Source organism: Balaenoptera musculus, chromosome 1 (genome assembly GCF_009873245.2).
Source record: "Balaenoptera musculus isolate JJ_BM4_2016_0621 chromosome 1, mBalMus1.pri.v3, whole genome shotgun sequence".
Classification (NCBI taxonomy): domain Eukaryota; kingdom Metazoa; phylum Chordata; class Mammalia; order Artiodactyla; family Balaenopteridae; genus Balaenoptera; species Balaenoptera musculus.
In genome coordinates this window covers 179,841,205-179,867,578 of record NC_045785.1, presented here as the reverse complement: position 1 = coordinate 179,867,578, position 26,374 = coordinate 179,841,205, and the positions used below count along the sequence as shown (strand labels likewise).

The window sequence follows — 26,374 nt, the reverse complement described above, 5'->3', positions numbered from 1 at the left end:
TTTATATCCTTCAGTGTATAGAAGTTCATTATTTTAAAAAGATTAGAAATGCCACTTTCCTAGAAAAAACAAATGGGTATGATGGCAGGAAAATCAGTGTGCTACATTTATATGAAAACTTGTATTTACAGATTGGTAAATTATAGTTTATCTTATGCATTATAAATTTTTTTCCCTTAAAGGTCTTCCTGTAAAAACAAAAAGCAAACAAACCAAAAAAAACAACCTTTCCATGTGTTTTCCTTTCTTCCCCCCCAAAATAACTTTGTCCATCCTTACTCAGCAGTTTATGTACATGGGAAATCTCCGAATGTTAGAACTGTAGGAAATGCAGCAGTGGTTACACAGTGGCCCATCCAGGGTTGGTAGGGCGGGAGGATTTAGGACTAGCAAGAGTTGTATCCTTTATATGGTTTCCCTTTTTAACATTGGCATCTGGAAATTACAAGTACCTGTAAAGTTTTCTTTGCCTTAAAACGTTGTTTTAACAAGTTTTGAGCACATATTGGAAAGGAATAGTACTGATAAACTGGATTTCTTATATATTATTAAACACTGTCCACTAAAATTAACATCAGTTTTACCTAATCAGTAGTGACAATTGAGCATTTTTCATTTGTATTTCTTGGAAGTTTACATAAGCTATATATATTAAATCTTTGAGCAAACCAATGGCAAAGGAGGCCAAAGTTAAATTATTTGCTTTTTTTAAGGAGAGAGACATAATAAACATGTTTATTATGATGGTGCGACTAATCCAATAAAGAGCAAAAATATTGTAGGAAAAAGGGAATAATTGACATCGTTATCTGTTAGCTTGAACACTGTTCTAGTAAGCTTTCTAGAAATCTGTGTTTAATACATACGTTGGCATTAAAAAATCGGTAGGTAAATATATATATATTTTTAATGCAGAACTACTTTGAAAGAACATTTGAGAATCCATAGTGGAGAAAAGCCTCATCTTTGTAGTATTTGTGGGCAAAGTTTTCGTCATGGAAGCTCATACAGGTAGGTCAAGCCATTTTTTTTCCCCAATATTAAGTATGATAAAATTATATCTCTGTTTTAACTCTCTTGTCTTATCATTGTGTTAGTTGTTTGATGAATTAAAACATGTCTTAGCACTTGTGATAAGCAAAGTTGTGCAGAAAACTTTGTGTAGACTTTTGCCCCTACCTTTTAATATTCATTTTGTAGTATAAAATATTTTAAAATATTTCCTCATCACTAAGTTTGCTGAATGCTTTACTGTCTAAGTCGTTGTCATTTAAATATTTCATTATTTTTCTTTGAATCAAAATTCATGAAAACTCTGGTGTTCTGAAGTTGGTGTATTTTTTCAGTCCTAATTATCAAAGAATATTTTGGTATGAAAATAATGACAAAATTGAAAACTCCAGGATTCTCAGTTTTAGAATGTCTTCTGAGTATTAGTTGTAACTTACGTAATATTTGTATAGCTGAGTGCTGACTACATTTGCAATTTATGAAAAGTAGTTTTTTAATGAATAAATAATAGATTACTTACTGTGAGATATGTATACAATTTTAAATTTTATTAATATTCTTAAGAATCTAGTTTTTACACTATCATTTCTTACGTACCTCTTTTTAAGTTTAAACAGAATGTTTCCCCTTTAGATGTAGTCCAGTTCATTTACTGGTTTTAGTCATAGGGGAATCAACACCTGTTTGGACAACTTGAATGGGAAGGCTGTTCATTTCACTAGGATGTATTGATATATAGATGGAGGATTATGGGGATAAAAGTAATTCAAATTAAATGAATTTTAATAACCTATTATAATCTTTTATAATCTGTTTTTGGGTGACTATGAAATGAGCCACACTTTATTTGGTTAGTGTGAAGAAAAGTAGTAAAATGTGATTGTCAGAAAGTTGATTACTTATCAAATTTACTAAGTTCTCAACTGTCAGTGTATAAGTGGTGTCAGTTGTCCAGAATAGGATTAATCCTTAGTAATTTGCTATCATCATATGTTTAAGTCACTTGTGCACTTACCCCGTGTCCGATTCTAATTCCATCTGATTCAGTCCTCCTTTTGCTCCCTCTGCAACATCGGCTGACGCCCCTAGACATTTGGTAGGTTCCCAGAAGCAGATTTAGGATCTTAAAGTCAGGAAGGCGTATCATCCAGAGGTCGTGGGAGCCTGTGCAGATGTTGAAGTGCTGCTTTGAAACTGGTGAGTGGGAGCCCTGGAGTCAGGTGGTGAAAGTGGGAAGGACCCTGAAAGTCAGAAATGGAGCAAATAATGGGTGAGCGTGGTGGAGTAAGCAGCCAGCTCTCGTTATGTAGAGTTAACCAAGTTTTTTCCTTCTGTGTCACTAGTGTCAATGGGCTTCAATTTTTTTTTCCTTCTGTGTCACTAGTGTCAATGGGCTTCAATTTTTTTTCTTTATAGACTTCACTTACGAGTACATCACGACGATAAAAGATATGAGTGCGATGAATGTGGGAAAACGTTCATTCGTCACGATCACCTTACAAAGCACAAGAAAATACATTCAGGTGAGGCGCGTTTTGTAATGATGTTTCCAAGATCCTTTTCAAAAACACCTGAAAACCGCATCGTGTTTATTTTGGCTGTAATTTAAATAATTTGGTGTATTTGGTCACCTCTTTGTAATGCTGATTGTAAAAACCTTTTTTAAAAAGCATCTGAAAGAGACATAATTTTGTGACATGTTTTTTGGTTACTGTAATTTTAATCATTTGGTTACCCTTTATGACCACAAACTGTATTTTAAAATTTGTTTTAATCAAATTCTCAAGGTTTGCATTTTGCATATTATGTAGATATGTGCAATAATTACTATTGGCACTTCTTTGAAGGAAGAAGCCAAGATAATATTTCTCATTTTGATTGGATTTGAAAGAAATTAGCAAAACTTGGATGCTTGAAGAGAGTTATTATAATTGGGGTGTTAAATTGATGTACTAGTGAGTTTTTGAAGCCCTATCTTTGGAAGAGTACCTTAATAATCCTGATCAATTTCAGATCTTTATTCTGTATTTATAATTTTTATACTCTGGGGATTTCTTTCATATTTTCCTCTCAGATTGATGTTCAGGAAGTGCTAAAAGAGCCACCTATATGAGCACAGTAATGGGAAAGAGCCATCTCTATGAGCCCAGTAGAACAGGTGATTATTATTATTATTTTAAACATAATTAAAATATAAAGTATGCAACAGATATAACATTTTCTTAAATGACCCCAATGAGGCAGGTTGCGGTTGTTATTGCCACTTTTAAGAGATGCTAAAGGTCTGATGACTTTCTCACTGGAATTGCGCATTTCCATTTTCAGGAGGAGAATTCTAAATTCCTAATCCTAGAGGTCACATGGTTTAATTGCACACGGATATTAAGTTGAGACTGGTTTTTAAAGGCCAAGACTTTGTAACTGAATATAAGAATAGAGATGACAAATTGGACTCATCTAGAATTTTCCTTTATATTTGTATTTTGGCTCATTGCAAATGTAAGAAATCCCCACAGATGAAAAATCTTTTAAAAGTAAAGTACAGAGATCTGAAAATGTTCAGGTCCTTTTTATAAACATAAGACAGCCTCATCTTGATTAAATGTACGTTCATTTGAGGTGTTTGATATCCAGACTTACATATTCCTAAAAAACATCCTGAGTTTTGAAGTCCTTTCATTTATCTTACTCTGTTACACTGAAAGTCAAAATTTGAAGTGTACAGCAAGAGGCTACTGACTCCTTCTCCAAGTGGGAAGGAGGATTCACACCCATGAAAAGAAGTACAGAGTCGTTGAAGAAAGACATTTGAGTAAGAATATAAGGCAAACAGCCCGGATACAGGGTGGCTTTACCTTCCTGGTATATGTTTTCTACCGTGTTATCTTACTGTTGGATAATTTGTTTCTGGGGATAAAAAAAAAATTGAAATGCACCTTATCAACGAAAATATTTGGGTCTTTAAGGTGAGAAGGCTCATCAGTGTGAAGAATGTGGAAAATGCTTTGGTCGTAGGGATCATCTCACTGTCCATTACAAAAGTGTACACCTTGGAGAGAAAGTGTGGCAAAAGTAAGTGAAAAGGCAGAGTTTCTCATCATCATTACCTTGATTAAGTCTGGGGTGGAGGAAAGTTGTCTCATAGTTCATTTTATGTAATTGAGGTTGGGTTAATCAACGATTTTTCTCTAGCTTCTATAGCTTTTCTGCAGACCTAAAGGAATTGAATGTAGCATATTTTTCATACTTGTTTTCGTTGATTCAAAGGCTAGGAGAAGGTAGACATTGAAGTGAATGACTAGTATAAAATCTTGGCTTTCTTTGGGGATTTCATTTATGTTTGGTTTCAGGGGCTCTTGGAGAGCTAAATATAAATAAACATACTGCCTACATATATTGTCGTTAATATGACAACAATTACTGGAAAATGTTTGTTGTCAGAATTTAAACCTCTTTTTATTCACACTAAACATTTAAAATGGTATTTTATTTGAAGGAGGTATGCACTGTCTTTGAACATCAACTTTTTAGTACAGTTTAGATATCCAAGCTTAACTGAGATTAGTTGTTGAGTTTAAAATGTTCAAAGAAGTTCTGTTCTTGGACTAGGTACTTGGAGCAAATGGTAAGTAATAGACTTGGTCTAAGGTGTCAAGAAACTTAGTGTAATGATATGATCAACAAAATACACATAGTATATGTAAATGTAGTAAATGATAGGCCAGTTTGAAGAAGAGTAAGGAGTGTTGATTTATATTTCTTTTTTCCATTTTCATGTATTGGTTTATTGTTTCTTTCACTGATTTTGTTCAGTGATACACTCATTGAATCAATGTATTCATTGTAGTCATTGAACTCTTGTATGCACTAGATACAAGGAATGCTGCTAAGTGTTAGGATATAAAGATATACATGATGCTGTCTGGAGTAGAAAATAAAAACTTCAGCATATTGTATGAGTGGGTGGAAAATAGAACTGCAAACTCACTTGCTCCAGAGATTCTATAACTGTTTTTCTCAACTCCTTTATACCCTTAAAAATTATTCAGTACCTCGGGGGCTTTTGTTTATAGAAATCATATAATATAAAAATAACATTATTGCTTAAATAAATTATGTAATCATATTAGAAATTAAAATGATTAAAAATTAAGTACTTACTTATTCATTTAAAGTAATAATATACCCATCATGCTAACATGAATAGCCATTTTATGGAAAATAACTACTTTACAAAACAAAAACAAATACTGAAGAGCGGCATTTTAAAAATATTTATTTATTTTATTTATTTATTTTTGGCTGTGACGGGTCTTAGTTGTGGCATGTGGACTTCTTAGTTGCGACATGCATGCGGATCTAGTTCCCTGAGCAGGGATCGAACCCAGCTCCCTGCGTTGGGAGTGCAGACTCTTACCCGCTGGACCACCAGGGAAGTCCCAAGAGTGGCATTGTTTCACATTTTTGTAAATCTCTTTAATGGCTTCATAGAAGACAGTTGGATTGTCATATGTGCTTTTATGTGTTATTTTGTTTGAAGTAAATGAAGAAAATCTAGCTCACTCAGATACATAGTTGGTAAAACGAGGAGTAGAGGAATATTAAGCCTTCTTAGAAAATTGTGGTTACTCTTTGCTGCCACACCAAAACTAAACCAGTGGTAGTTTCTTCAAGGTAGTTGCAAAGAGGAATCTGAAACAAGATTCATGAAGCTTTCATACTCTTCCATTCAGTCTATTGGTCTATCTCGTGCTCTGAAGTGGATTTTTAACCTACTGTAATATGCATTTGTCATTTAGAAAATACGGGTTCACTGAGTTACGCAGATTTCCCCAATGTTACCACATTTCACAGTACAGGAACAACAAATCACACTTGTTAACATTGCTTCCAGTCTCTCAGAAGGAGAACTGGGAAGCTGTCAAGATCACAGGGGCAGATGCAAGTTTTCCAAAATTCTTAATTAGCTTGAAAGCTCAAATTTTATCATTGATAACAAATACGGTCAGTTTTTTCCCTGAAGTGACAGGCTTACTTCATTGAATTTCCAAGAAAATGTCTGCCACCTACTCAAGTCCAGCTGTACTCTGACTTCCGTTTCCTCAAGTGGAATGGTGCTCCGTGAGGGGAGGGCTCCCTGGGCTCACAGCGGGTCTCGCAGGCGCCTCGAGCACACAGGGTACCCAGCGCGCGGTAGAGCTTCATGCTTCCCACCTCAGCACGAGGTTATCGGAAAGGCCACAGTGCAAAGGGTGAACTTTAATAAAATTAGTAATTTTACTGCTTTGTCACAGTTGTTTTTCTCTCTGTGAGTACATCATGGTGAAAATGTACAGTGACCATTAGTACATTTTGGTATCACTACCTTGTTTAGAGCTGAGGCACCACCACTTTCACCCACTGTTCCTTTTGCTCTTTAGTGTAAATGTCAACATCGTGAGAAAAGCAAGTCATGTTTAAAGTATGATTTTGAAAATGATTTTGATCTCGTAGACCCTATGAAAGAGATTTGGGATCCTCTCCCCACCAGCAGGGCCTGTGACCTATCTGCTGGCCTAGATACTTGTGGAACCAGAATCTGTATTCTCCATGCTCTGCAAGGGCTGCTAAGGGTGGATCTAGAATATGGAGTCTTACGATCATTTCGTGGAACCAACACTTACTTCTAAGAGATAAAAAGCCATTGAAGATTTTAAACAAGAGGATAACACAATTGGATTTGTATTTTAGGTATATCACTCTTATTGATGTATGGAAGCTGGATTAGTGGTGGATAAATCTGGAGGCAAGTAAATCAACCAGTTAGAAGGCAGTTATAATCTAGGGAAAAGATGGTGAGGACCTAAACTAGGCAGTAGCGTTAATAATGAACAGTGGAAGGTACTTATTTGACCAATATTTAGGCCTTTATTGAGGGAATGGGAGCAGACACAGGTGATTCCTCTTTTCAAGGAGTTCCTGTTTCCAAGTGAGTGGTTGATTGATACCAGCCACTGAGTTAGAGAATATAACATAGGGAGATGATGAGTTTGGTGTATATTGACTTTGAGATGCTCAGTGCACACTGAAACATAAAATCCCATACGTGGATGGTAGTCTACATCTCAGAAGTGAAGTCTAGGCTGTGTATAAAGAATTACATGTGAGCACATAAAAGCAGATTATTCAAGGAGAGAATGTGGAGAGTGAGGAGGACTAGCACCCCCCCCCCAACCAGTTATTTTCAAATGTCTCTTCTTCTAAATGTTTTTAAATGGTGACTCCTTCAGTATCCTCTCCTTCACTTTCTGTTCACTGTTGTAAGCTGTTGGGATGTGACCTCTGACCTTACTGTCCCTCTCCAGTTGCTATCAGTATGAGTCTGATATTATTGCCAAATCCAGTAGACATGTTTAAATCCCTTTCATACTAGGCACCTCTGCTCCATTTGGAACTGTGTATCACTCCTGCCCTGAAAATCTCTGCTCTTTAGCATCTGCGTGAGAATGGAGAGATACATACATAGAGCCTGACCCATGCAGGTCCTTGTAGATTTTATCTTTTTCCTACATCCACTGTGAGGCAGTTTGTGTTTTGAGCATATCTGTGTTTAAAATGTCACTCTGTCTGTAGTACAGACCACGATTTCTTAGCCACAGTACTACTGACATCGGGGCCTGGTAATTCTTTGTTGTGGGGCCGTCCTGTGCATTGTGGGGTGTTTATCAGCATCCCTGGCCTCCACCCACTGGATGGCAGTAGCCAGTAGCACCTACCTACCCCCAGTTGTGAGAACCAAAAATGTCTTCAGGCATTGCCACATGTCCCAGGGGGGTCAAAACTGCCCCTAGTTGAGTTACCACTGCTGCTTTCTCTGTGTGCCCATGGGAACCCTGTTTGCATCTCTATATTTACCACGGATATAAATGGAATAAGACAAGCCAGGCATACAGGTTGCAAGTCTTTTGCTAAGTTTATCGATGACACTCCCAGTTCACTAAATCCACATTATTTATCTTTTTAAATGTCCATTTCATCAAGTAGAAGTAAGTTCCTAGAAGACAGGGCCTTGCATGGTGTCTCTGTAGCTACTTTGTAAATGTAGAGTTGGATGAATTGAAAAGTGAGAATGGCATTTGAAACCTTAGGTATACTATTGCTATTTAATATTAGTAACAACATGCGAAACGTTCCAGTAACACTCAGTGGATATGTTAAGGCCAACTGTCTTCTAGAACATTATGGTAGCCTGTGTTTGATTTGTTTTTCTGTGTACTCGTTAGAAGTGACTTGTTTCCAAGGTGAGATGATATGGCTTTCCTAGTAACTACCACTTAAATGCTAATCATTTTACAAATATATTAATCCTAACAACTAAATTTTGAGTTTAGGATTGTTTAACTCACAAATACATACTCTTAGGCACTACACTTTGCTTCTAAGTTAACTTCTGAGTAATTTATAGCTTTTTATGTCTATTAATCTACAATAAAAATAAAGGACTGGTATCTCATTCTTTTTTACTTAGGTGTAAAATTTATTTTATTTTAAGTTTATAATATTTATTTGTTATAAAGCGTACCTACCGAAGAAAAGTGTCCCCTTTTGATGAATGCAGATTTTGAGACTGCTGCAGTTTCATTTTTGCATCTATTTTAACTAAGGTACAATTTATATACAGAGAAATTCACTCTTTTTAGTGTGTAGTTCTTCAGGTTTTGACAAATGCATGCAGTCATGTAATCATTACCATAAGTTGAGACACAGATCTATCACCCCTAAAATTTCCACCATGTACCTTTGTAGTCAACCCCCTTGTACCCCTCTCGTTGATTTTTTTTTTCTGTCCCTACAATTTTTCCTTTGGTATTTTTTAACGGAAAATAATAATACAAAAGTTTATTGATTTAAAGCTTAAAATTAAGCAGTTTAAAGTTGAAAATCTAAGGACATCTTTTATAGATTTATTTGTTGAATATAACTGGAGAAGGAAGAATCAGAGATAAGGTTGATACTTAAAAAGTATTTCCATGTTCATTTGGAGTTCTACGCTTTACTAATGTGAGAATTATATATGAAGTTGTAAGTGAAGTTGTAACTTATTTTCATTATGTTATTTATTAAAATTATATTGAAAAACTCAAACCTTTTTATTTTCTTAGATATAAAGCAACCTTTCATCAGTGTGATGTTTGTAAGAAAATTTTTAAAGGCAAATCAAGTCTGGAAATGCATTTTCGGACACATTCAGGTAAAACCTAATGGGTATTTTATAAATATTTTTGTGTAATTATTCAGAAGTGATATATGGACATTTATACTTTGTTGTTCTTGGTGAAATTGTTTTGTTTATTCTCCCAGTAAGATTTTTACTTATTAAAATTGATGTCATGAACAGACAATATTCTGATCTACTATTCCATATTATGTAAGTTTCAATACTTTTGAATATCATTTTGTAGAATTTGGGAAACATTTTTTCCATAGGGAATTCATTCAACTTTTAGTTCTCATCTTCCCCTTTTCTGGTTGTTTATGGTTCCTGTATATCTATGAGACTCTCTGAAGACATTTCTTTTATTTTCTTCTCTTTTAAAAGAGTAATTCAAATATGACCTCATTGTCCTGCTTACCAAGTTACTGTTCTTTCTTTCTTTCTTTCTTTCTTTCTTTCTTTCTTTCTTTCTTTCTTTCTTTCTTTCTTTATTTTTGGCTGCATTGGGTCTTCGTTGCTGCGTGCAGGCTCTCTCTAGTTGCGGCGAGCAGGGGCTACTCTTCATTGCAGTGCGTGGGCTTCTCATTGTGGCTTTTCTTGTTGCAGAGCATGGGCTCTAGGCACGTGTGCTTCAGCAGTTGTGGCACATGGGCTCAGCAGTTGTGGCTCGCGGGCTCTAGAGCGCAGGCTCAGTAGTTGTGGCACACGGGCTTAGTTGCTCTGTGGCATGTGGGATCTTCCCAGACCAGGGCTTGAACCCGTGTCCCCTGCATTGGCAGGTGGATTCTTAACCTCTGCGCCACCAGGAAAGCCCCCAAGTTACTGTTGCGTAGTTTTCCTTTTTACATAGTCAGTTGTGATTTATAGTAGAATGACTTATTGTGATTTATAGGTAGTTATAGTAGAATGATTTGCTTCAGCTGCTTTCCAGAAGTTATTTTCTTAATCTTCCCTTTTTTCCCTTGGCAGTGCTACCATATATTGAAACGTAGATTGTTGGATTGTTTCCTATATGTAGTCATAGTTCTTGTTTGACTTCTCATGTAAATTAACAATTTTTAAAGCTTTCTTTCCTTCTTTTCAAGAAAGAAACCCATTAATACATTTATGGCTGCTTTGCTTTATATTTACTTTGGATTTTGTCAAGCTGCTGTTCTGGTAGGGAAAAATAATTGATTTCATAAATATCAGAATTGGAAATAACTGGATTTGGGCAATTTCAGTAGCAAAGAATTTCAGTAAAGAATTTATTACTGATATAGTACTGCTGTTAAAAGTAAAATTACACCTCTCTCAGAATGAGAAAGTCATAATTTGGGGGGTATATAAATAAATATATAAGTATATATACTTATATATAAGTATATATAAGTAAAAATATAATATATATATATATAAGTAAAAAGTATATAATATATACTATAAGTATATATATATAAGTAAATATATATATATATAAGTATATATATAAAAGTATATATATATAAGTAAAAAGTATATATAAGTAAAAAAATATTATATATATATATATAAGTATATATAAGTAAAAAATGAGGAAACTATATTAATGCTAGTCTCCACACTAGTTATAAGTAATATGTCTAATAAACTCATGATTTGAAAAAGATGGTGAACTTACGAAAAGTTACTTTGAAACCACTGATGATTTAAGAATTGTAAAACTACAGGAATTACCTAGAGGAGAAAGTTAATAAGAGCTGGCTTTATAACTGCATTAAGTTTTTTGAAAGCACTGATTTGTAGTAATTAGTTGATGACCAATGACCGTGGAATTCTCATCTCTGGATATCTCAAAGTTAGTTGGAATTAGGGGCAAATCCCTCTGCCCATTGAAAATTGAGGAAATGAGCTCTGTTACAGAATAAGATAAAGCTTATGGCTGTTATGAAATGAGAGGGAGAAATCATTTGAAGCAGGGGTCAGCCCACTTTTTTGGTAAAGGGCTGGATAGTAAATATTTAAGTTTTTGTGGGCCAGACAGTCTCCATCACAACCACTCAACTCTCTGTGGTAACATGAAAGCAGTCATCGAACGGTATAAATAAATGAATGTGACCACATTCCAAGAAAACGTTATATACCAAAACTGGCAAGAGACTGTATTTGGCTTTCAGGCTACAGTTTGCCGCCTCTTGATCTAAAGTGATCAGCAGGCTACCCAGACAGGACTTCACAGAGCAGCTGTTCCGAGAACTGGGTGCTGTGTTCCCAAGTCCATTCCTGAGATTTACAGGTCCAGAAACTCAATTGTATATCTGTGCACTAATAGTTATAAGTATTCTGAGGAGTTCTTCAATAACCACTGGAAGTAGAATCACCAGAGTGTCAGCTTACTATTCACCTTCTAGAGAATGAGATATTAATGTGTACTGGCCAAGGTGTCCTTTTCTCTTATCAAGGAAGCAGAGTTGCTAAATTTATTCACCAGAAGGAGAATTGCTAAATGTAGTTACAGAATAAAATTAGGTAATAATTGTATGGAATCATTTACTGAGGAGATGGTGAAGGATGCTGAGCCATCTTTCCTGTTCTAACAGTGCACCTCGCTGGTGACGAGAGTAATTGTGTTCCCCACATTCCTTTTCTCTAGTGCAGGTACCCTTAGTGCATTGTCTGTACTGTTAGAGTCTCGTTTTCTGGAATCCCCTTGCCGGACTCCCTACAGACTTCTTCTCTTCCATTATTCCTTCTTTAGAAGAGGTACAAATAATGGGTTGGTTTTAGTTTTGGCCAGGTCAGTACCCTTAAGTGCTTCAAATGAATAGATATGATCAGCGCCTAGCCCAGGACTTGCAAATCGTAGGTGCTTAATAAATATTTATTCAAGGAATGAATTTATCATGTTTTCCTACAACTACCCTCTAAACTCATGTATGTTTTCAAACCACACAATTAGAGAAATTCACTGGAAAATGGATATAAGATTTTTTTCTACAAATGCCTTATTCTCATCTCTTATGTGCTTTGCTTATGTAATCCTCAGAGTAGTAATTGTGTCTATTCAGCAGTAGTCTTGTTGAGATGTAATACATTCAGTTAAAATGGGTGTAAAGCTGGTAAATTTAGGGCTTGATTTTAGACTTGGCAGAATTTTTAAGCTGTTTTTTATTGAAGTGTAACACATAAAGTACACAAATGAATTTTTATAAATGAGTGCTTCTCCGTAACCACCATTCAGATCAGGATGTAGGACATTACCAGAATTCCAGAAGCACCCTCCCTGGCCCCTCCCAGTCAGTAATCTCCTTGCAAAATAATCATTATTTTGACTTATGTCACCAATAATTAGTCTGCCTGTTTGAACTTCATATAAATGGAATCTTACAGTATGCACTCTTTTGTCTGGTTTCTTTCAGTCATATCATGTCTATGAGATTCATCCATGGAAGTAGTTTGTTTCTTTTCGTTTTCATATGAATATATCAAAATGTATTTATCCATTGTACTTTGATAGACACTTGGTTTGTGTTTACTTGGGTCTATTATAAATAAAGCTGCTCTAAATATTCTTGTCTATGATTTTTCAGACACACGTGCATTCATTTCTCTTGTGTACATGCCTAGCCCTGGGATTGCTGGCTCGTAAGATATGCATATGTTTTAATTTAGTAGACACTACTAACCAGTTTTCCAAGGTAATTGTGACAGTTTACATACACTCCTACCAGTAGTGTATGGTGTATGAGAATTCCAGTTGCTCCACATTTTCACCAGTACTTGATAGTGTCTCTTTTTTTAGCCATTCTGATGCATATGTAGCACTGTCTCAAAGTGGATTTAATTTGCGTATCTGTGATGAGTAATAATATTGAGCACCTTTCCATACGCTTATTGGTCATTGGATATTCACTTTTATGGAACACATGATTCATTCTTCTGCTGATTTTCTTAAATTGGATTGTCCATCTTTTTCAAATTGATTTATGGGAGTTTTTTCTATATCCTGGTTATGAGTTCATTGTTGGATATCTAAATTACAGGTGTCTTCTAGTCTGTGGCTGGCCTTCCCACTCTAATAATGATATCTTTCAATGACTGAAGGTCCCAGATTTTAAAGAAGTCTTATATCAAGTTTTTTCTTTCATGTTAGGTTTATTGTATCCCCTTTAAGAAACTTTTGCCTACCCCAGGGTCATTAATATTTTTTTCTTTTACCTTCTGACAATTTATTTTAACTTACATATTTAGATTATGAACTTTATCTTATTTTTGTGTTTATTATTAGGTAAGGTCAAAGTTCTTTGTTTTTTAGACATGTGGTTATCTAGTGGCCCTAGCACCGTTAATTGGAAAGACCATCCTTGTCTCAGACCATTTCAATGGCATATTTGTTTTAAGTTAAGTGATCATATATGTGTGGTTTGTTTCTGAACTCTCTTCTGTTCATTGGACTATTTGTATATTCTTTCACCATTACTATACCATTTAAAGTACTGTGGCTTTTGATATCTTGTAGTGTAAATCCTCCAACTTTGTTCTTTTTCAGTGTCTTTCTTATTCTTTTTCCTCTATGTTTTCATATGAATTTAGAAACAGCTTATTAATTTCCAAACACAAATACCCTCTAGCTACTTTTGGATTTTTCTAAGCATACAAACTGGCCATCTGTGAATAATCACAGTTTGTTTCTCCCTTTTTAAGTCCTTGCATGTCTCTCTCTCTCTCTCTCTCTGCCTTATTGCTTTGGTTCATATCATCAGTGGTATATTGATAGTGGAAATCCTTGTCTCCAGGGAAAAGCTTTCAATATTTCATTACTAAGTATGTTTTTTATAGATTTTTGTAGATACTGTTTTTCAGATAAAGAAATTATCATCTGTTCCTAGTTTATTTAGAGTATTTGTCATGAATAGGTGTTGAATTTTATCAGATTTTTCCCTGCTTTTATTGAGGTGATTATATATTTGTTCTTTATTATTGTGATTAAAATACATTGATTTTTTTGTTTTGTTTTTGTTTGGGGTTTTTTTTTGTTTGTTTTGGTCTATGTTCATGAGATATATTGTCTTTTTTTCCTTGTTATGTCCCTAACAGGTTTTATTATGACTATGCTGGCATCAAAAAATAATTTGGGAAATAATAACATCTTTTTCAGTTAACTGGAGGAGTTTATATAATATTGGCATTATTTCCTCATTACTATTTGGAAGAATTCACTGATAAATTCCACTGAACTTGTTTTCTTTGGAGAAAGGTTTCAATTACAGATTCCTTAATAGTTTCAGAGCTGTCAGATTTTCAATTCTTGTTTCATTTTTAAGGAATTTTATTTAATCTAAAATATAAAATCTATTGGCAAAATTCAGAGTATTGTATTATTTATCTTTTTAATGATTATAGGGTCTTAAGTGATAACCTTATTTTATTCCTATTGGTAATTTGTTTTTTCTTTCTAGAAATTTATTGATTTTATTAATCTTTCAAAGAACTACTAGATTTTGTTGAATTTTTTTTCTCTTTTATATTTGTTGTATATTTCTTTTCTGCTTTTCTCTTTTTTATTCTTTCTATTTTATTTGGGTTTAATTTCTGTCTTTCCCTATCTTCTTTATATAGATGCCTAACTTAATTAAATTTGGCATTTCTTATTTTTTATTATACATATTTTAAAGTTCTAAACACTTTAAACACTGCTTTAGTTACAGTTCACACCTCATTTTATATTTTATGTTTTCATTAGAATTCAGTTAAAAATAGTTTCTAATGTCTTCTGATTTATTCTCTCATTTGTGCTTTATTTTAAATTGTACTATATTGCCCAATTCCTAAATATTTGGGGATTTCTAAGTATTTTTATGTTACTGATGTCTAGCTTAATTCCACTTTTGTCAGAGAATGTATTTTATGCAAATATTCTGCATTCTAATATGATATTTTTGTCTACTTATTCTATAAGTTACTGAGAGCTATATGTTAAAATCTCTAACCTAACTGTTGATTATAAATTATCTATTTTTCATTTTGAATTCTTCAGTTTTTTGCCTTATATATTTTGAGGCTGTGTTATTAGCTATGTGCAGATGGTTATATCTTACTGTTGATGGTCCTTTATATCATTGTAAAATGTCCCTTTTTATACTGGGATAAAGGACCAGCTCTCTTTTGGATAATATTTATGTGGTATTTTTTTCTTTTTACTTTCAGTCCTTATATGGGCCTGTATTTAAGATGTGTGTCTTTGGAGTTTTATTATGATATTTTATTATGATAATCTCTTTTAATCAGGATGTTTAGTTCATTTAAATGTCACGTGATTTCTCATTTATTTGGGTTCAAATCTGTCATCATGCTATTTGTCCCATCTGTTTCTTGATGCTTTCTTTTTCTTATCTTCACTTCCTTGTAATTATGAAGTATTTTTATTACCCATTTTCCCTCAGTTTACTTGTTAATTGTATGTTCTTTCAGTATTCTTTTAGTAGTCACCTTGAAGATCACAACATGTGTTCTTAAATTATTAGAGTCTATCTTAAATTAGTTCTTGATACCTTTCTAGACAATTCAGAGACCTTACCACACCATCTCTCTCAGCCCTTATGTGTTATATGTATTTTAATTTTACATATACTTTAAACCATGTAAAACATTATTATTTTGTTTGTTTGCTTTCAATAACTCATTTATTTTTAACCATATTTACCCTTTACTCTTCACTCCTTCCTTCATGACCATTCTTCTACCTGGAATCATTTTCCTTCTTCATGAAGGATTCCCTTTTGTGCGTATCTGCTGGCACCAAATTCTCTTAGGTTTTGATTGTCTGAAAATGTTATTTTACTTTATGGAGACTCTTTGGCTGACTGTAGAATTTACGTTAGCAGTTATTTTTCTTTCAATATTTTAAATGTGTCATTTTTTTCTTCTTTGACCTTCTCTAGTGTTTGTTGAAAAATATACTGGCAGTCTTATTGTTGCTCATTTAAAAGAAATTTCTCTTTAATTCACTGCTTCTTAAGATTTTTCTGTCTTTGATTTTCAGTAGTTTTATTATAGTGTGCCCAGATGTGTTTTGGGCTTGTTTTTTTTTTTTTTTCTTTCTTTTTGTATTTTGTAAGATGGGTAGAACTTATTGCATCTATGACTTGTCTTTTATTTAGGAAGATTCTCAGTCAGTTTTTCTTTCAAATACTGTTTTTGACCTATACTCTATTTTCTTTCGGGACTCCAATTATATGTATGTTAGACTGCTCGCTTTGTCTTATGTACCTCTCTCTTGCAAATGGCTTACAATACAAGTTTATGATGTAACAAATCTGTAGGTGAGAAGTGTAACCCAAGCTAAAACCTCGGTGTTGGTAGGGCTCCATTTCTTTCTGGAGGCTCTAGAGGAGAATCTGTTTCCTGCTCATTTGGGTTACTGGTAGAATCGATTCTTTGAGTTGCAGGACCAGGGCCCAGGTTCTAGTTTTTTAACTGGTTGTAAGCTGAGAGCTTTCTCAGCTTTTAGAGGCTGCCACATTCCGTGGGTCCTAGCCTCCTTCTTCCATTTTCAGAACCAGCAGTTCGGGATTGACTTCTCTTGTCACAGCTCTCTGACCTTTTCATCTTCAGTTATCACTGCTTTTAAAGACCCACGTGATTAGATTGGGCCTACCTGGTTAATCTCCCCACTTCAGGATCTTTAACCTTAATCATATCTGCAGAGACCCTTTCACCATGTAAGGTAACAAAATCATACCTTTCGGGGATTAGCCAACCACCCTGGCTACTGTAGGAGTTTATGTTTCATGTGAAAAAAACAAAAACCAAAAACTGCCGTGTGAGAACCTGACTCCGGAAGAATTGAAAACTGGCCAAGCTTCCTTATTCTTGATCCTCATCAACTCTCCTTGTTCTAATGTCAGGCTAGACATTGGTGTTACTACTTCTCATTCTGATCCAAAGAACCAGGTTAATTGAGTTGCTGTTTTAGCTTTTATCCTTCTTGGGTGGGAGGAAATCAAATGCTCTAGTTTACAACTCTTTTAGGGGCTATAGTGGGAATAATAGCAAACAAGCAATAATGACAACAGCCTAGGTTTATCAAGTACTTACCATGTGCCAGTGTAATGCTAAGCACTATTATTTCATTTTCTCATTCAGTCCTTTCACCAAGTCTGTGAGGTAGGTACTGATATTATTCCATATAACAGGTGAGGAGACTATGCTTAGAAGTTGGGGAGCTTGCTCCAGGTTTGCCTGGTAAATGGTGTAGCTAGAATTCAAACTAAGATCTTTTGGATGTTTGAGCTCATTCTCTTTACCAGTTACTATACCGTCTCCACTTTGTGATAGCATATATTACTGCTTTTATTAAGTTCTTGTAAGTATTCCCATGGAAAATTTGCTACTTAATTAAAATCATTGTCTTACCAAGTGACTGCGTTTTACAGTTAATTTCATTTGTGTTCGTATTACAGGTGAAAAACCATACAAGTGTCAAATTTGCAATCAATCTTTTAGAATTAAGAAAACTTTAACAAAACACTTGGTCATTCATTCTGATGCCCGGCCTTTCAACTGTCAGCACTGTAATGCAACATTTAAGCGGAAAGACAAGCTGAAATACCACATTGACCACGTTCATGGCATCAAGTCACCTGACGATCCTCTCAGTGCTTCTGAGGAGAAGCTTGTATCCTTGCCAGTAGAGTACTCATCCGATGATAAAATCTTTCAAACAGAAACAAAACAGTATATGGACCAGCCCAAAGTTTACCCGTCGGACACCAAGACTATGTTGCAGAGTGTGTCTGCTGAAGTGTGTGTCCCCGTAACGCTGCTTCCAGTCCAGATGCCTGATGCTCAGAGCGACCTGGTGCGTCACACCACCACTCTCCCTCCACCTTCTCACGAGATCCTGTCGCCACAGCCGCCATCCACTGATTACCCACGAGCAGCCGACTTAGCTTTTCTGGAGAAATACACTCTTACTCCTCAGCCTGCAAATATAGTTCATCCAGTCCGACCTGAACAAATGCTAGATCCTAGAGAACAGTCTTACCTTGGAACGTTATTGGGCCTCGATAATGCCACTGCTGTACAAAGTATTTCTAATAGTGAGCATCATTCATGAGTAAACCTAAACATTCCACAGACTTTTTCCGTGGTTACGCGTTAATGGTAGCCTAGAGCTGACAGCTTTTAACTTAGTGGGGCTGCTATTTTTTCATTTTCTCTGGTTTCTCAAGTCCTCAGAACCGTTTCAAATCAAGAAAAATATGTATCTCTGTTTACTGAACATATGAATATTTGGACATATTTTGAGGTATAATATTTGAAATGGACATTTTTGTGATTTTTTTAAAGACTAGTGCTAATTTTTAATGGTTTCTCTAACTTTTCAAAACTATTAGCTGTTAACATTATGAGGGTATTTGTTTTTAGTCATCAGTGGAAATTTTTATTCTTCTTTAGTCTCATTCCTCGTTTCTCCCTTCCCCATCTTCCAAACAAGTGCTAAGGATGATGTAGCTTTTAAGAAAGAATACAAGAGTATATAGTACTGATAATTGCAACTGTTCCTTATCCTAACTAAGGTTTCATTATTATTTCTTCCAGATTTTTAAAAACTGAAATCAGGAATTTGAATTTATAAGAAAGTCTTGGATAGTTCTGTGTTCTTTTTTCATCTGGCCATAATTTCAGTTTATCACTATCCTTTGGTCTTTTGACAAACTCAAAGCCAGAAAGCTAACTAATGCAGGATTAGCTCATTAAAGGAAATGTAGAATTGAAATAATTACCCAAATGATTGGTTTTTACCTGTGCTTCAATTATTATGAATAAGAAATGCAAATACAGGTCTAGGCATTAAATTACACAAGTTAAAAATGTGTTAAAAGCAAAATATGACAGTTTTAACTAGATATTTTTCAAGGTAAGTTCACCTTTTGTATTTTGCCATTTATTTCAGAAACAATAATATATCACAACATATATCTTCGTCTTACTATGGGAAGGGCAGTTATAACTAATTAATGAAAATTTAATTAACAAGCTACTTTTGGTCTCATTTACCTTTGCTAACTGAAACTCTGGGAAATAGAACCTACAGATTTCATATATGATTGTTAGAAAAGGTGCCAAACAAACATAAAATTTGTGTCTAATTGAACTTAATGTTTTCCAATTAAAGGGAACCATTATTTGTATACAGATTTACATGTAATCTAGATCTTTATTTTTGCTTTACACATAGCCTAATGTCTGTAATTATCCTTGATTTTTATTTTTGTATGAGACAAAAGTTGAGGACTTGATAAAAGGAAATAGCAGTTAGAGCAAAACCTCACTGATTAAAATTAAATGAGGAAAAAGTCAGTCAGAATTGTAAAATACCTTTAAAGATGTGCACTTTCCATATTTTCAAGTCAGTTTAAACTTAAACTAGGATGTTTCCTAGTAGAGCTGCTTAAAGGGTTAGAGAATAGGCAGGGTTGATTTATTATTAGCATGTCATTTGTATGTAAACTACTGGAAAATAGCAATTTTAAGAGTTTTCTATTTCAGTTTTGTTTACACTCCTAATTGCTTTAAGCACTTTTTTTGTGTAAAGTCTGGCCCAGCCCTTGTGAAAAAATCACAAATAAAATAATGAAGTTTTAGTGAATAAAATTTAACCACTTAATAATGTGGAAATTTGTTTGCTGAAGCACTTAAGAAATGAAGGTACTTTACAGGAATACTCACCACACTAATGGAAATAAAACAAAAGAAAAAAAAAGTTGAGAATTAGGGCAGTTAACCAAAGCAGCTCATATAAGTAATAAAACCAACCTGAGTTTTGCCTCATTTATCAAAGTTTGGTTATAATCATCCTAGGACCGATAGATACTAGTTATGTATTAATTCTTTATAAAGCATTCTTACTTTTGTGTGGAAATGTTATGTCTGGAGTACTTACATGATAGAACTTGACTATATGAGGTACTATTATTCTGTCTTTCAAAATGACTTTAAAAAATACATATCTTTATGATTTTTATCATAAAGACGTATAAGACTTAACTAAAAAACTTAGTATGATGAAAAGATATCATATCTAAAAATGTACCCTGCCTTGCATATAAACCAATGTAGGAAAGTTTGGACTTATAGAAAGGCAAATGGTATATATGTGTATGTGTGTGGTATATTATATGTTTGGTAGCAGAAAAAGAGGGTGTTGCGGTGTTGCATTTTCACATTCAAAAGCATACCTTGCTTTTTGAAGGTATTGACTTTAGGGTTCTTTTAATAATAATCTCCTAATGCTTTAAATATATGATTTGATTGTAGGAATTGGTTTACAGTATAGAACTTTTCTGGAATACATCTCTTATATAAAGTGAAACATAATTATATTTAGTTATTATTGTAGATAACAAACTTGAATAGTAGTTTACTGTTTTATACAATGCTTTCACAGTTATCTCATTTAAACCTCATAACCAGCTCTGAAATAGAAATGACATACTGTATTCCCGTGTTAGAGAGATGAAGAATCTGAGGTTAAGCCTACATCATTAATAAGTGGCAGAGCTACCAATAGGGAAAGAAATGGAGCATTAATGAATGCTTACAAGGTGCCGGGCACTGCGTTTTCTCATGTAATCTTGAAAACAGTCTGGGAGGTAGGTAGTATAATTCTTATGAAGAAATAACCTCAGCGGGTGAACAGACAAACAAATCTGCTGCCTCTAATTTCCAAATTAGAATATAAGAAATTTTACAATTGTGAAAACCTCATGGATTTGAGCAAACTGAATGTATATAAGTTTTTGAAGTTGGCACAAAAAATACGAAATGAGGCCTACTCTTTTCAGTTAACCTTTTGTCACGTTGTGATTTGGAGCATTTTGAACAGATGCTCCATTAACTCTAAAACCCATTAATTCTGTAAATTATATACTTAAACTTTTGAATCTTGCAACTAAGTTTAGCCTCCTGCAGAATTTTTTATTTTATGAGTATAATTTATTGTTTTAAATTAATTTTGTAGTTGATAGCAGTTAGCACTTATTATGTAAATTGAATAATTTATCAAATGTAGAAATTTGTTAACCTAATCCATTTTTACTTAAATGCACCAAAGATTTTTAGTAGGTATTAAAATAGTTTAAAAGAATTTAAATTCTTTGTTGTTTGAATAAATATTTGTCCAAAGAAGCACAGTTGAAGTCCTAGGATTATGGATTTTTTTAAAAAATCGTTTGAATACTAAGATTAAGTGTTTGTGTTTATATGTATAAAAATAAGAACAGAAGAAAATACTCTGGGAATAGTCATACTGACAAACCAGTTACAAATAAAAATACTCAGTTTTCCTCAGTTTAATTAATTGAATGTTATCTTTTAAGTGGTCACTATTAAATGCTAAAAGTAAGCTTACTTTTTACACTACACTATTAATTAATTTTGCCTTAGAATTTTTTTTAAGACAAGCTGAAGATTTTTTTTGTAAGAAACCCCACCTATTTTTTGCAGCCTAAATGCTATTTAAGATTAGGGTTTGTTCTTCATGCCAGCAAGATTTCACCAACAACTGTGAAGGCAGTGATCTTTGCATACTTTTAAGTAAGTAACTTAGTCATCTGTTGAAGAGGAGTAGCAAAAATAGAGTTTTAAACTGGTGCTTTATTAAGTGACTTAATTTAAAGTGACGGTAGATCGTGAAGTAGGTACATTAATAATTTTCTGTCAACCTTAAAATTGTCAAAACATCTTTGAGGAGTGACTCTAAGCTATTAGTTAAGGGCTAACAAGTATTTAAATATCATTCATTGCTTTTCACTCTGTAATTGCAAACGAATTAACAACACCATTCACTGGTGTGTAAGTTTGTGTTCTCCTCCTAGCAGATCACTCTGCGGTATCATTGGTGGAAAGTCAGACGTGAAGCATCAGCTAGCTCTTTGACAGTGTCCTTTTATATATGCCCAGTCTTCTCTGGATTGAATGCTTTGTGCCTTTTCAGTGCGCTATACTTGCTTAGAGTTGACTCTGCTGGCCGGACTGTTTTGGTTAATAAATGATTGTGGTTGTTTTGTTGTTGTTATGGGTCTTATGTGTGTGTTGCCTGCTGGTCAGGCAACAGTTTTTTTTAGGTTGCTTTATGTTTTTGTAGGAAAATTGGCACCAAGTACTAGTGTGATTTTTTTTTTTTTTTTTTTTTTAATCTCTACTACTGTGGCCTTTCTAGTTACTGTGAAGCCACTCCTGGGCCTGTCTCTAGATGCTCATTAGAGGAATCTGACAAGTAAAGTAAAAAGAGCAGTGTGTCTGCCTCTCCTCCTCCCATCCCCCACCTTTTCTTGTTAATAATCAGTTACCAAACCACCCAGCTCTACACTGAGCAGCTTCTTTTTTCAGTTTGCCTGAAACTGAGCCAGAGGTGTTGGCTTGAGATGGGTCTCATAAAAAGCAGCAACATCCCAACCAACAGACAAATTGAGTTGATGAACTCAGGAAAAATTAGGACTTTTAAAGTCATGTTGGATTATTCTAAGATTCAGTGCCAAATTTAAAATGACTCAAAATGTATTTTTTAATAAGAAACAAAGTAGCATTTCTAAAACTTTTAATAGTGTTATGGTAAATGTTACTATTAGATTGAATAATGGATAATGTGAGAATAATTTTTTGATAATTTCTAGGAACCATAGACAATTCTTTTTAGGTCCCCCCCTTTCTTTTGCACATTCCTCTCAGTAAAGTCTATAGTGGTTTTTGACAGGGGGGATCGTTCCCTTATTTCCTCTAAAATTGTTTCTACTTCAAGGTACTTTTTTCCTGCAATAGTGGCATGTTTTCTGCGCTTCCTCTTTGGAAGTGGCCTTAATAAGGTAGAAGTTACAGCATTAGGTCATGTGGAGGATGAGGGAAAGGTCTGGTAGAGAGAGCGTCTGTACTGTGTTTACTCTTCACCTTTCAACTTGCTGTGCATTGATCTTGAGTCTGTGACTGTTGAAAAATCCCCAATTTAAATTTAGCCTCCGTAGCCATTTATAAAGAGAGAAAATAAGAATTATATTCAGAGACTAGAGGTTATACAAAGATGGATATACGTCTTTTGTTCTGCTTTTTTCCAAATTCTTAGGTAAAGAAGTAGTTTCGGTGCTTGCATTACTGCTGGCGATTTTAAAACATTTCTTGAACGAAGAGCATGCACACTTCTCATTGTTATTTCGCCTTGTTGCTTGGTATTCCTGCTTTGTAATTACAAAATTTTTATTCCTTGTAACAATCGGACTTCTCTTATCCCTGTGGACAAAACTGTATTACAACTGATGACTGCGGCTGCCAAAAAATGAGCACAGAGGTGGGCATTTGGCTGCTCCGTGTTGTGTAGGAAGTGTTCTGATTACGGGATTTATGATGTACACTAAAGTGGAAATGCCTTTGAACTTAGTTTTCAGTCTCCAATCCTAAGTTTTCTTTTTAATCATTAGAACTCTTTTAAAAACAATTGCAAAGAAAAATCTAAAATATCAAGATTCATTATTTTGTCAACTGTGTGTAAAGTATCTTGTGAGTTTTATAGATATTTTGACTGTCTCGTGTATCCTGAGTACCAGTGTCTTTATAGAAAAATTCAGTTCTCTGTGAAGACTAGGAAGTGTATTGTATATTGAACTAGTTCTATGTGTTGTTTTGATATTTAAAATAAAGTTCTTTGGTCCTAACAAAGCATATCTAGGTTTTATTGAACACATTTTCACATCATGACAATGCAGTGCTCTGCCTGCCTCCTGAAAAATTGAATAAAAAGATCATGAACACATAGAAAACCAGTGTCTTGGGGCACAGTTATTAAATTTTCATTCTTCATAAGCTAGATACCATTTTGAAATATTTTATATGTTAAAATGTATAAATCATTATTTAATGGTTTTTAAGTGGCTAATTAATATGTTTAAATATTAATAGTGGACTATTATGCTTGAAGTAGTCATGCGCTGTTTTTCCCCAAGGAGCCTGAAGTGTAGAAAATCCCATGAATGGGCTGGTCCCTGTGACAGTGAGAGGGGTCACTCTCGCCACTGCCCCTCATTCCCAGAACTGTACACTCTGGCCACGGGACGGACCGCTGCTGGTCTAAGGCACGAGCTGAGAGACAGGACACACCCGACCTGGCCAGCTGTCATCTGCATCTGGCACCATAACTGAGCCTCCGCAGGCAGCTGGTAGAAGACTAGTGAATTCCAAGCCTTCCCACTGGAGGCGGTGTTGTGTGGGACACCTAATTCTCTATTGCTGTGTAACACATTAGACCAAATGTAGTGGCTTCAAACAACAGACATTACCTCACAGGTCTTGTGGGTCAGGAATCGAGTGGCTGAGCTGGGTGGCTCTGGCTCAGGGTCTCCCCGGGGGTTGAAGTCAAACTTCATGGGAGCTGCAGTCTCTATAGAGGCCATCCTGGGGTTGAAGTCAAACTTCATGTGAGCTGCAGTCTCTAGAGGCCATCCTGGAGCAGGCTTCACCTCCAAGCCCACTTCTGGCCAGAGTTCCTCCCCACACAGCCTCTCTCTACAGGGCTGCCTGGTGATAGATACACAGCTGCTGCCCCCAAGAAAAAATGAAAGAGAGAACACAGGCAGGACTTAAGTTGCAGTCTTTTATAACCTAATCTAGGAAGTGATAGCACATCACATGTGCCACTGCAAGTCCCTAAGTCCACACCACTCAAGGGACACAAATTAAGATTCCCCTCTTGAAGGGAGAAGTGACCAAGAATTTTTAGACACACTTTGAAAACCTCCACAGGTTCTAGAGAAAGCATTCTGTATGTCCGTGCATGGATAGTGGGGGCAGGTACAGCAATCTATACTCAGAAAACACATCTACTCCAGAGAGGAAAATACCACCTCTTCTGTGATAGAAAGGGTTTAATGTAACCCACATGCCACAGGTAACTGGTTGGTCCCTGGGGAGTGGAGTCACACTGGGGGTTCTGCTTGGCCTCTGTTCGCAGGTCAGGCTCTCAGCGGTGGGACATCCGATCAGCCTTGGAAAGAGGGAGACTGTTTAAGCTCTTTCGTAGCCCCCATATCTGCGGCCATGGCCAGTGTATACATGGGTTCACCAAGTAAGAATGGGGTTTCTGAGGAAAGTGGTTCTGACATCTAAGCAGGACAGGTTGTCTTGTTTGCCTGATTTTTGAGCTCTTCCTTTGCCTTGGATATTCTCTGATGGCATTTACTAGGGACACAAATTTCTTAACTTCCTGTCCCTATTTTTCTTTTTAATTAATTATTTTTGGCTGCTTTGGGTCTTTGTTGCTTAGCAGTTGTGGCGCACGGGCTTAGTTGCTCCGCAGCATGTGGGATCTTCCCCGACTAGGGCTCAAACCCATGTCCCCTGCATTGGCAGGCGGATTCCTAACCATTGCACCACCAGGGAATTCCCCCGTCCCTATCTTGAGATGCCCTTTTACATACCTCTCCTCCCCAGACTTACTTGTCACCAAGTTTTCATTTTGCTTTTTCCACACCCTTGACCCACTGCCCAACCTGTTGACTGTGCCCTTGAGTCAGCAGAGAGCAGAGACGTGTCTTCTCCCTTTTGAAGTGGATTAGATGCACCATCCAAAATTCTGCTCACTGGGTGTTCTCATCTACCCTGAGGGGAGGCTAGATCATAGCTCTGCTCACATCTGGCCTGCCATACACATCCATCCATAAACCAGACTTTTTCTTCCTTTATGAAATGGTCAAGGAAATCCCCAATTTCCCCGAGGTATAGACTGAGAGAGGCAGTGTAGGAGGAGGAGATATTACAGGACCCGAGTCGTCTGTGCAGCTTGTGAACCTGGGGCCTGCTCAGCCCTGGGCTGGTGTTCACCACTTTGACTTGATAATGGAATGTTGCTTGTCACATCCAGTTGTTTTGTTCCTTGGATTAGATCCCCGGTCGGCAAACTTCTTTGTAAAGGGCCAGATACTAAGTAGTACAGGCTTTGCAGGCAATATGATTTCTCCTGGAACTATTCGACTCTGCCTTTGTAGTGTGAAAGCAGTCGTAGATAACATGTAAAGGAATGGGTGTCTCTGTGTTCCAGTAAAACTTCAGTGGGGTAATTCTCAGACCCTCCCAGTTCCTGACAGCTGTTTCTTGCTCATCAGATTTAATTAGCAAATGTCATCAATATAACGGACCCGTGGAGGGGCTGCCTCTGCTGGTGAG

The 26,374-nt window shown here is 35.5% G+C and overlaps 1 protein-coding gene across 3 annotated transcripts in view; it reads left to right on the top strand.

Moving 5' to 3' along the window:
- The window catches only part of ZBTB41 (zinc finger and BTB domain containing 41), a 44,420-nt gene extending 20,562 nt beyond the window's left edge, over window positions 1-23,858 (top strand). For all 3 annotated transcript variants that reach the window (XM_036867943.1, XM_036867951.1, XM_036867962.1), the window contains exons 7-11: window positions 916-1,011; window positions 2,428-2,534; window positions 3,978-4,083; window positions 9,153-9,241; window positions 17,626-23,858. In XM_036867943.1, the coding sequence (XP_036723838.1) occupies window positions 916-1,011; window positions 2,428-2,534; window positions 3,978-4,083; window positions 9,153-9,241; window positions 17,626-18,281 (1,054 nt within the window). In that variant the 3' untranslated portion in view covers window positions 18,282-23,858. The remainder of the gene's footprint in view (window positions 1-915; window positions 1,012-2,427; window positions 2,535-3,977; window positions 4,084-9,152; window positions 9,242-17,625) is intronic.
- Window positions 23,859-26,374: the final 2,516 nt, after the last annotated feature.